We start from the raw sequence: 12099 nt of genomic DNA, 5'->3' as shown, positions 1-12099 counted from the left end.
TGGGCTTCCAAGAGCAAGGACATACTGGAGGGAGCCCAGTGAAGGGCCACAAAGGTGATGGACTGGAGCATCTTTCACAAGAGGAGAGGCTGGGAGAGCTGGGACTGTCCAGCCTGGAGCAGAGGTCAGGAGGATCTCATCAGTGTATACAAGTATCTGGAGGGAAGTGCAGAGGACAGAGCCCGGCTCTTCCCAGAGGTGCCCAGTGGCAGGACCAGAGGCCACGGGCACAAACCGAACACAGGAGGGTCCCTCTGAACATCAGAAAACACTTTTTCCCTCTGAGGGTGACCGAGCCCTGGCACAGGTTGCCAGGGAGGTTATGGAATCTCTGTTCTTGGGGACACTCAGCACTTGACTGGACGCAGTCACAGGCAGCTGGCTCTGAGAGGCCCTGCTTGAGCAGGGAGTTGGACCAGGTGGACCCCAAAGCTGCCTCCAGCCTCAACCAGACCAGGGGGATGTGTGTCTGTGCAGGTGTTTGTGTGCAGCTGCATGTGTGGCTGCTGTGTGCGTGGGAGTGCACGCTGTTTTGTGCATGCATAGCTGTGTGTGCATTCAGTTGCATGTGCATGTAGTTGGGGTGTGCAGCACACATGTGTGCAGCATGTGTGTGTGCATGCTGCTGGGTGTACGTGCAGTGTGTGCATGCACTGTGTGAAAAATGCAGTTGTGATTCGTGCTAAGATGTTTAATGTTTACAGGTATAACCAAATGAGGCACGGACTCTGAACTTGGAAAAGGAAAATGTGGTTAAGTTCTATGTAAAAAGTTATGAAACTTGTTTAGGAAGTTATATTGATAGAGGGAACTAACACTTCAAGGGTTAAGCAACTATATAATAAGGGCCTACTAACAAGCTAACATTTTAAACCACATTATTAATATCTAGTTTAGAGCTGTATGTAACTAATTGTGCTAAAAAAAGCAGGACTTCATTAAATGCCGAGATAAGAAGTTCTACAGCACCAGCTGCAACCTTGAGGAGACAAGATAGCCAAGATTTACAGCAAAAAGGGGGGCGCCAGTCTGGTTTCAGTCGGTTTGGTAGCTTGGGTTCCAGCCAGTTCCTCCTAATGAGCCAAAGGTGAAAAGTCCACTGTGACGAAGCTGAAGGAGCCTTCATCCACAGACCCCTAAAGACCCTTCCTCAAATTCACCAAGTGACACTGCGCAGGCGCAACAGGGGAGGGTCAAGGAGGGGAATATGTAAATGGTTATCTGAGACTCATTTTAATAAAAAGCGGGAAAGGTCATGAATATGTATAGGCGTTTCTGGGGTCATTATGAATATGTAATACCATACTGTATTTAAGCACACTTCTTATTGTTAAAAGTGTGCGTGTTGGGCGGAGTGAATCCCCCGCGCACCCAGCGCTGTTTTGCTTATGCTCTAATGAACACGTTTTTACAGAACACAAGGAAATGGATTAAATGTTGTTTATCCATAGAAAAAGCGTAAGTTATTTATTTCAATTGGTGACCCCGACGTGATAACCTTGGATAGCTCTGTGTTAGCTCAGGTTCAAGGGAGGCGCCCCACTTTAATAGTGGCCCTTGGACTCGGTGTGCGGAGAGCTACCAACGTTATTCAAAATTAAAGCATAAGCAAAAGAACTGAGAAGAATTGAGCTCACTCTCCCTGAATGCTGCAGTTTACCTGTAATCCAGAGTGCACGAAGGTCTCCGACGGGAAAAGTGGACTGTAAGTACCGCCGGGTCGGGTAGGTCCTGATGGGAAAAATGGACTGTAAGTACCATCAGGTCGGGTAATGAGATTGTGTGACTGGTGTTGTTTGAGACGCAATCTGGTTGCGAAGCGAGTGCGGAGTCCTTCTAAGTGCGGTTCCAACACCCCGCGAGGGGCTTGGCCACTGAAGGGACAGAGTGAGTGAAGCACTCTCTCTCTGTGTTGTGGGTTTATGCCCCACATTGTAAGCTAGCGGGTTCGATACCCACGTTGTGAGCCAGGTTTCGTGGGTTTGAGGTTCCCACAAGAGGTCGAAGGGGAGCGACCTGCAGGAGGTACCCCCCCCGACAGTCCCTTGGCGGGGGGGGGGGGTCATGTTAGAGTTTTGGACCCCTCAACAGTCCCTTGGGGGGGGATCATGCTAGAATTCTGGGATGAAGAGAAGTTCACCCAAGGAAAAAGCAAAGGATAAATGGAGTCAAGGAGTGGACCCCCCAGTTTGTAACAAAAACCTGGGGAGATATAAGAAAGAAACTAGAAAAACTCAAAGGGATAAGGAGAAACAAAGAGTTAACTCACCCCCATCCCATCTGTTGGGACGGGACAGTTTATTTGGTGCGAGAAGTGAGATATTCTGTGAGAAGCGGTTTGCGGGGGGATAGGAGCCAGAGGCTCTAAAGGAGGACAGATCGGTCTGTGCTGTGTGCTCCGGCAGTAGGTCATGGCATCCTGGGTCAAGCCAGGCCTGGACTGCTCCCTGATATTAAGTTTGCTGAAAGATTATAAGGCTTGCCAGAGTCCTGAGGGTCTTAGGTGGGCTTCTGGATATTGGTTGTCTCCAGATATTGTAACTGAGCAAATAAGAGACTTGGCAAAAGAAAGCAGATTTGAGATTTCTGCTGTTTTGGAAGCAGCATTGATAGCTGCCCCGAAAGACAAGCAAACTGAGCAAGAGATCATTAAATCACTGTAGACAGATTTACAAGCAGAATGGTTTGAGCTTCAACAAGCGGAGAGAGAATTAGCTGATAACAAATGAACCACAGAAAAACTTGCAGAACAGTCTGCAAGATGCCTTTTAGTACTAGCTTTTTTTCTTTGTGGGTATCTTTTTGAATGTGTTGCAGTTTCGTAAGTCTTTGCCTGTTGTATGGTATAGTAAGATCACAGATTGACCCAAAATGTACATTTTGTGACGATGAGCAATTTGGCTCTTGACTGTGTGAATGTGGTGATGGGGTTTTGTGTGTGATAGCCATTGCTTTTCTTTCTGGTATGCTGGCTTTGTTCTGGCATCTGGACTTGCCCGGCTCTATGATAGGCTGTGTCTCATCTCGGTGTGCTGGATTTGGCTCTTTTGTATGCACACCGGATGGGGGGTCCTGGTTTGGGGATGGCAGCTGTGGCGCCTCAGATGAGACACCGATAAAAGCCTTGCCTGGTCCAGCTTGCTGCGGTGGGGGTGGTGAGTGCCCATGGATCTCCAGCGCGCACTGACCTGTTTTGTCAGGGAGACCCAGCGGTGCCTCCACCTGCTGAGCAGTGAGCGGTTCAAAGGTGCAATGCTAAAGTTGAGATATTGTCTTGAAGAAGTGTAATTGTGGTCTGTTCGCATATTTGAACTTGGTATTTGGTTTGCGTGTCTGAGCTCAGTATTTTAGTTAGTATATTTATATTTGGTACCAAAATAATTTGTTTGGGGAGATAGTTATAAAATGAGAACCGGTTCCATTACTAAAAGTACCACCTTGCTCCCTCTTAAGATGCATCTGTACACACGAGAGTAAATTAGTGGGGGAAGTGATTTGAATGTGAAATTCTGAGTTAGCTGTATTGAAGTTAGTGTTGTTCTGTGGATAGACTGATTTGGATCTAAAATTAATGTAAGGGATTGATGTTTAATATGTTGTTTTTCTGACGTCCGCAAAGGTAAATGGGACTGAGGAACGTAACTGTTGCTGAGCTAATTGGAAATGCATATGAAGTGTATTATGGCTGGAATTAAATGGAAAAACAAGAAAGCGAAATATCCCAGGCCTGTGTTGTAACATAAATCACAAGCCTGTGCTAAGCTCTAAGATAAACTGAACCTCCCCCGTCCGTGTGGCCTTGCCTGTGTCTAAACTGCAGCAAGGAGAGAAAGAAAAATATAGAGAAAAAAAAAACGCTGCTGGAAGCGGCGGAGGGGGAAGGAGGCGGGGGGAGGACAAGCTGTATGCCTCTCCAGGTAGCCTGACACCTGAAATGGTGTGAGCTTCTCTAGAGAAGTAATAGAAACTGAGGGCAACAGAAAGTAGAAATTTGGAAATGCTGTTAGATGAAGCTTGGAGATTATTCAGGAACAGGGAAAAGGAAGATTGTTGAAAGGATAAGGAAGTATGGAACTGAGGAGGTTGGAAGGCTTTGGAAGCCTTTAGAGAGAGGTCAGTATATATATATTGGAAAAATGCATGTTGGTGAAGGTACAGAGGAAGTAGGCAGAGAGAGAGACGGACAGTAGCAAGTTTTGAAAAAGACTGATGGGAACCTGGAATGAACAGAAACAAGTGGAATTTTTGATGGATGGACAATAAGTAACAATTACATAGTAGGTAAAGGGAGTCACTGGCCAAAGTGAAAGGGCATATTTTTGTGAACGTTTGAAATACAAATTGGGTAAACAAGTAGGTATTGATAAATTTCTATATATGTCCAATTCCTTGAAACTTTTTTTGGGAGAAATTTGTTGGAACAAATGGGTGCAGTAATCAGATTCAAAAAAAAAAAAAAAAAAAAAAGGAGAAATTACTCTGGAGGTAAATGATCAACAATATATGAAAATAATGGGCTTGCTTTTAGCAACTGTTCCCACAGAAGGCAAGATTAATGAAGAAGTCGTGAACCAAGTGTATCCCGGGATATAGACTACTGATGTACCTGGAAGGGCAAAAATGCTGCACCATCGAGGTAAAAATCAAAGAAGGAGAAAAGCCGGTAAGGTTAAAAAAATGCCCTTAGAAAAGAGGGGAACAGGGTTAAGAATTAGAGGGAATAATTTTGCTGACCAAGAAGCCGGGAAAGCAACAGTGCTACCTTTAAAACCAGTTGTTTTACAGCTTCTGAAAGAAGGATCAGAAAGTACGGGAGAGAAGTCGTTCACTCCAAAAGAAACGCAAGAATTAGAAAAGATAGGAGCACAACTTAAAAATAATAAGTGGGTATTACCAGATAATAGAGAAATGGTTCCAAAAAGTTATGCTCGGGTAATTTTAGACCAGTTGCATCAGAGAACTCATTGAGAAACCCGAGCATTGGGTGATCAATTTCTTAAGTATTTTGGGTGTTTTGGGATATATGAACTAGCGAAACAAATCACCCACGGGTGCATGACTTGTCAAAAGATAAATAAAGGAAACATGAGGAGGGCCCAAGCACGGGGAAGAAAAACTGCATATAGACCTTTTGAAAGGATCCAAGTAGATTATACAGAACTTCCAAAAGTGGGACGGCACAAATATCTGCTAGTTATAGTGGATCAATTAACACAATGGATTGAAGCCTTCCCAGCAGAAAGAGCTAATGCTCTGTTTGTGGTCAAGATATAGTTAGAACAAATCATCCCCAGGTTTGGGATGATTTTGGCCATTGATTCAGATCAGAGAACGCATTTTACATCTAAAATACTAAAGGCTGTAGTATCTGCTTTAGGCATAGCCTGGGAATATCATACTCCATGGCATTCCCAGCGTTCCGGAAGGGTAGAAAGAATGAACCAGACTCTGAAACAACAACTATCTAAACTGATGATTGAAACTCAATTATCTTGGGCCTTTAGCTTTACTGAACATAAAGACAATGCCTAATTCAGACACTGGCCTTTCCTCTTATGAAATGTTGTATGGCATGCCGTTTACTCAGTGGATGCCAACATCCCCTCCTGAAATTGGAGATTTATCTTTCCAACACTATGTGATCACGGTAAACAAAAATCAAAATGAACTAAGAGAGAAAGGGATTTTAAACCAGACTCCGCCTTTAGGGTTTCCGATTCATAAAATACAACCTGGGGATAAAGTACTAATTAAAACCTGGAAAGAAGATACTCTAACTCCACGATGGGAGGGGCCTTTTCTTGTTTTGTTAACTACAGAAACAGCGGTTTGGACTGCAGAGAAAGGATGGACACACGCCTCTCGAGTTAAAGGGCCCCTGACGGAAGAAAGAATCTGGAAAGTAACTCAAGGACCGGGGGAATTGAAATTGAAATTAACACGGGATCGGTGATGTAACTACTATCAGTATTGTTCATATGAATGTCCAGTATAAATGAAAATCAGAATGTTTTAATAGTTAAGCATGTTGAACTAATTTGTATATGTAATTCTCTTATCTGTATTTGATGTTTAGGTTGTAATGAACTATGGTATAAGCATATCCACGAACAGGATTGTGTAATAAGCATTTAAGAATAGAAGATAAGGAAACCAAAGCTAGGTTGAGAATTCTAACAGTCACTGGAAGGATACAAAAACAATAGTGAAAAATGATGGGAGGTATTTACTAAAGGGGTGTATGGGAATTTAGAGAGTCCACCAGTGATAGGAAGAATAGAGTGTAAAAAGAGAAATCAAATTTCGTGTTGTCCTGTTGCTCCTGGGAAGTGAAGGCCAAGAGTTTGGAATACGATAAAAAGTCATCACCTAACGGCAAAAATAGGAAAGACGGGGACACTACCCTTGCTGCCGAGAAGATGCTGAACTCGGCTGCCAGCTGCAACCTGGTAGGCCAGAGAGGCAGAGGGTGTAGAAACCTGGACCTGATCCTCTTGCTAGGAGTGGTGACTTATTGTTCCCAACTTAGCCTGGCCAATCCCTGTACCAAGTACTATGAGCGCATGAGAATAGGACGACTGACACAATATGTTCTCAATTATCACACTCATGTTAATTCTGGATGTTATGATAGAACAAAATTGGAAAAATGTGAAATCCAAGGGCAGAAGTTATGGGTAGCAACTAATCTAGGGAAAGGTGGACTCGGTGTAGGCTCTGTCTCCTGCCCTAGGGGAGAACAGAGTATCTGTTTTTCACAAACTGGTATGTGGAGCTATTCAGATGGAGGGGGAGTGCAAGATCAGTATAAGGAGGAGTTAGTTAAGAATGCTACTCAGGAATTGAAAAGAAGGCAAGAGAAACAGAAAGTGGTACAGAAAAGCAGTGATTGGTATGAAGAAATAAGGCAAAAAGACAAGGGATTACAATTACCAACAGTAGGGAAAAACCTGTTTATAGACCTTATGGAAAAGATAGCCCGGGAATTAAATGTCACATCATGCTGGATATGTGGGGGGTCTCAAATGGCAGAACAGCAGCCTTGGAGAGGAGAGAGTGTAAGCCCAGAAGGATTACTGGTATGGAACAGAACCCATGTAATTCAAGAAAAAACACCAGAAGGATGGGTATTTAAGTCACTTAATAATAGGGCAGATATGCATATCAAGGGATGATGGTAAACGAGATTTTACTGAATATGTTGGACAAACTCCTTGTAAGTTAGTCTTGTGGGCAAATTCATCAAATGCTTCTATTCCTCCCACTTGGTGGCCAGGTCCACCTAATGGATATTGGTCTCGAAATTGTAGCCTGGGAAATGAAACGATATGCTGGAAGAATCAAAGCAAAGCAAACCCCTTTGAGGAAATTGGGGATTTAAGGAGATATTGGCAGAATCCTGGCTCTACCGATATAAACGAACCATGGAAAGCCCCTGATGGATTCTTTTGGATATGTGGGAATAGAGCTTATAATGAGTTAATGCCTAGGTGGAGAGGGTCCTGTACAATAGGGATAATTCAACCAGCATTTTTCCTTCTACCAAAGGAAAAAGGGAGTCATCTGGGGAAACCTCTGTACGTAACTTTAAACAGAGAGAAGAGGGGTTTAATAAATGCTCCCATAGGAGGAACGCAAACTTGGAAAGATGATGAATGGCCTGCGAAAAGGATAATTGAATACTATGATCCAGCCACCTGGGCCCAAGATCGAAGTTGGGGATACCGTACCCCAATATATATGCTAAACCGAATTATCCGGTTGCAAGCAGTGGTTGAAATAATAAGCAACCGGACAGCTGAGGCACTGAATCTTATAGCAAGACAATTGTCTCAGACCAGGGCTGCAGTGTACCAAAATCGGGTAGCCTTAGATTATCTTTTAGCTGAAGAGGGGGACGTCTGTGGGAAATGGAATACTTCCGAGTGTTGTTTGGAAATAGATGATAATGGGGAAGCTATAATGAAAATAGCAGAGGAGATAAAAAGAGTTGCACATGTACCAGTACAGAAATGGAATTCTATACTTACTAGCCATTGGTGGGATAACTTATTTGGGGGAGCCTGGTGGAAGAAAATAGGGTTCATGATATTATGCGCATTTCTGGGTTTACTGTTTGTACCATGTATGATCCCGTGCTTTATTTGGTTAATACATTCAGTAGTCCAAGGCATGCAAATCTCAGCTATGCCTATAGATCCTGAAATGGCAACAAAAGGAACGGGGCATAAATTGATGATTTTAAAAGATAACACCAGACTGGACCTAGCCGCCGCTAGGCAGGTGCTGGCTAACTTTGAGGCCAAAGCACGAATCAATAGGATAAAAAGAAAAAGGGGGAATTGTGAAAAATGCAGTTGTGATTCGTGCTAAGATGTTTAATGTTTACAGGTATAACCAAATGAGGCACGGACTCTGAACTTGGAAAAGGAAAATGTGGTTAAGTTCTATGTAAAAAGTTATGAAACTTGTTTAGGAAGTTATATTGATAGAGGGAACTAACACTTTAAGGGTTAAGCAACTATATAATAAGGGCCTACTAACAAGCTAACATTTTAAACCACATTATTAATATCTAGTTTAGAGCTGTATGTAACTAATTGTGCTAAAAAAAGCAGGACTTCATTAAATGCCGAGATAAGAAGTTCTACAGCACCAGCTGCAACCTTGAGGAGACAAGATAGCCAAGATTTACAGCAAAAAGGGGGGCGCCAGTCTGGTTTCAGTCGGTTTGGTAGCTTGGGTTCCAGCCAGTTCCTCCTAATGAGCCAAAGGTGAAAAGTCCACTGTGACGAAGCTGAAGGAGCCTTCATCCAAAGACCCCTAAAGACCCTTCCTCAAATTCACCAAGTGACACTGCGCAGGCGCAACAGGGGAGGGTCAAGGAGGGGAATATGTAAATGGTTATCTGAGACTCATTTTAATAAAAAGTGGGAAAGGTCATGAATATGTATAGGCGTTTCTGGGGTCATTATGAATATGTAATACCATACTGTATTTAAGCACACTTCTTATTGTTAAAAGTGTGCGTGTTGGGCGGAGTGAATCCCCCGCGCACCCAGCGCTGTTTTGCTTATGCTCTAATGAACACGTTTTTACAGAACACAAGGAAATGGATTAAATGTTGTTTATCCATAGAAAAAGCGTAAGTTATTTATTTCAACTGTTACATGGGTGAGTGCATGTGCTGGTGTGAGTTTCTGCGCTGCTGTGTATGCTGATGTGTCTGGGTGTAGGCATGCTGTGAGCAGTCATGGAGGGGTTACTGTGCACCTCTGTTCGCTGCTGTTCGTGTCATCGCATCTGTGCACTGGTGTGTGGACTGCATATAGCTGCATGTAGGTACAGCTCTACATGCAGCTGTGCATGAGTGCCTGCAGCCGTATGTGCAGGAGGATGTATGAGTGTGCACAGCTTGTGTGTGTGCAGGTGTGTGTGGTTGTGTGCACAGACACACCATCTCCTGCATGTCACTGTCTGTGTGTGCAGTGTGTGCAGTGTGTGTCTGTGTGTCTGTGTGTGTAGGGATGGTGTGTTTGCTGTATGGGGGCGTTTGCAGCCTGTGTGTGCACTCAGTTGGTGATGGGCATGTGCAGTGTGCCCATGAGTGCGTGTTTGCAGTGTGCATATGCACGGTTGTGGTTTGGGTGTGTTTGTAGTGTGCGTATTTGTGGGCTGTGGGGGGGTGCACGTGTGTGTGCGGGGGGAGTGTGTGTGGTATGTGCATTCGTAGTCTCTATGTGTGTCGGGTGTCGATTGCGCAGGGTGTGCGCGGGGCGTTTACACTGTGTTCACGGTGTGTCAGTGCCCGCTGTACACGCCGGCGGTGCGTGTGAGCGCACGAGGTGTGCGTGCGCTCGCGCTGTGCACGCGCACTGTGCGCTCCCTCTGCGCGTGCACAGCGTGCTCGTGCTGCGGCGGCTCGTCGCGTGCGTGCGCGTGCCCGTGCCCGCCGGGGCGGGGCGCCCTGTGCGCGCGGGCTGTGACGTGGCAGCGGCGCGATGCTGCGGGCGCTGCTGCGGGCGCTGCTGGTGGCGGCGCTGGCGGCGGGCGGCCCGGGCCCCCCCCGGCTCCGCGGGGCCGAGCTGCGGGACCTGGCCCGGGGCAAGGTGGAGGTGAGCGCGGGGCGGGCGGGCGGGGGGTGCGGGGACAGCGGGGGCGCCGCCGGGGTGACGAGGTGTCTTCTCCCGCAGACCTGCGGTGGGTGACGGCTGAACCGCTTGAGGGAGGTAAGTGCCGCCGGGCGGGGGCCGGGGCCGGGCAGGGGCCGGGGCTCCCCCGCCTCTGAGCAGCGCCGGGCCGCCCGCTGTGCCCACAGGTGAAGGCCTTCGTCACCCAGGACATCCCCCTCTAGTACCCGGCGCCGCTGCAGCCCCGCTCGGTGTGTCCACGCTCTGGGCACAGAGCCCGCCAGAACGGGCGGTGGGGAACGGGATGTGGCGTGGGACCGAATGGGATGGAGGACAGGATGGGACGGAGGACAGCATGGGAGGGGACAGGATGGAGGCGGGATGGGGCAGGGATAGAGGATGGGATGAGAGAGAGCAGGACTGGGCAGGATGGGATGGAGGACAGACAGGTTGCAATGGACAACAGGGTGAGACAGGTTGAGGGATAGGAGGGGATGGAGAATGGGCTGGAGGACATGATGGGATGGGCTGAGGGGTGGGATGGAGGATGGTACAGGATGAGGGATGGGATGGGATGATGAGATGAGATGGAGGATGGGATTGGATGAGGGGTGGAGGACAGGATGGTTGAAGATGAGGTGGGATGGGACTGGGTGGGATGGAATGCAATGGAGAATGAGATGGGTTGAGATGGGGGACAGAATGGGATGGGAGGGGGGAAAGGGGATGTGTCTGAGGACGGAGTAGGACAAGGGGTGCATGGGCCTGCCCAGTACTGTGTATTCCTTAACACACTGCCCAGCCATAACCTGGAGATGAAGCACCTGCCTGGTGCTGACCCCGAGCTTGTTCTTCTCAGCCACCGATACGAGGAGCTGGAGGTGAGCAGGCACTTGTGGCACCCGCCGCCACAGCAGGGACTCGGTGGTCAGTGCCCCACAGGCACCAGGCTGCAATTCCTATCTGTGTTCAGAGAATCCCCCTGAGTGACATGACCCGGGAGGAGATCAACCAGCTGGTGCAGGAACTGGGCTTCTACCGCAAGGAGACGCCTGATGCCCCTGTGCCTGAGGAGTTCCAGTTTGCCCCTGCCAGGCCTCTGCACGCCCTGCTGCCCCACCAAGCTCCCACTGCTGATGGCGAGACTCCCCCTGAACGTGATGAGGGAGAACACCCAGAGCTGTAGCGAGGGGTGTTGCGCTCGGGAGGAGGTCCTGCAGCCACTCCCCAGTGCGTGGGGATGAGGGCATTACAGCAGCTGGGAACAGTGCTGCGGGGTGGTGAAGGTGCCCCTGCTGTTGCTCAGTGCTGTGTATTCTCTGCCCCAAGAATGCCCTGAGCAGCTCCAGCCTTGAGTAGGGGCCTTCTAGGCATTGTGGACATCCCAGGCGTCCTGTGTGCCTCTCGTTGCCTTCCCTCCCCTGCAGCTTAGCACCCCTGGCCAGTCAGGAGGAGCAGCGTTCTTCCTGCTCCCTCGCCATGCCCCAAGGTTTCGCTGACTCCCAGTGCTGTGCAGCAGTATCCTACCTGCGTGGGACAGGATGAAGCCCTCAGCAGAAAGCACCAGGTGCTGAGGGTAGATGTGCTAAGTCCTGAGGTGGGAGAGCTGTCCCTGGGCTTTACACCCCAGCAGGGTTCTCTCCTTTCAAGCCCCCAGTAAAGCTCTTGTATACAGTTGGCTGCAATGTGTTGTCTTTCCAGGGAGGGGTCAGTGGGGTGCATCCCGCACTGCTCTGTACTCGATGCCAAGAGGAGCTGGGTGCCCCAGAGCCACTTGCAGAGGTAGGAGGAGATGGCAGGGTCACAACCACTGCTAGCAAGCTGACAGACCATCCCACAGACAAACTATGCTGTTCCTGTGCCACCGCCTCTGCGGTGCAATGGACAGATGGATGAGGCACCACAGCTTGGGCCAAGCTGCTCTCATGGGCTGCACAGGTATGGGTGTGACCCCGCAAGTAAGTCCTGC

The 12099-nt window shown here is 47.9% G+C and overlaps 1 protein-coding gene across 1 annotated transcript; it reads left to right on the top strand.

Moving 5' to 3' along the window:
* Nucleotides 1–10001: 10001 nt before the first annotated feature.
* On the top strand, nt 10002–11632 carry SELENOM (selenoprotein M; the record flags this gene model as incomplete). The annotated part of the gene is made up of 5 exons (XM_080355476.1): nt 10002–10115; nt 10194–10229; nt 10319–10353; nt 10933–11011; nt 11104–11632. 5 exons carry the CDS (start codon nt 10002–10004, stop codon nt 11314–11316), a joined length of 477 nt encoding a protein of 158 aa, XP_080211602.1. The 3' UTR covers nt 11317–11632.
* Nucleotides 11633–12099: the final 467 nt, after the last annotated feature.

Source organism: Nesoenas mayeri, assembly GCF_963082525.1.
Source record: "Nesoenas mayeri genome assembly, chromosome: 17".
NCBI lineage: Eukaryota > Metazoa > Chordata > Aves > Columbiformes > Columbidae > Nesoenas > Nesoenas mayeri.
The sequence above is the reverse complement of the archived record's forward strand: the minus strand, read 5'-3'. Positions and strand labels throughout refer to the sequence as shown.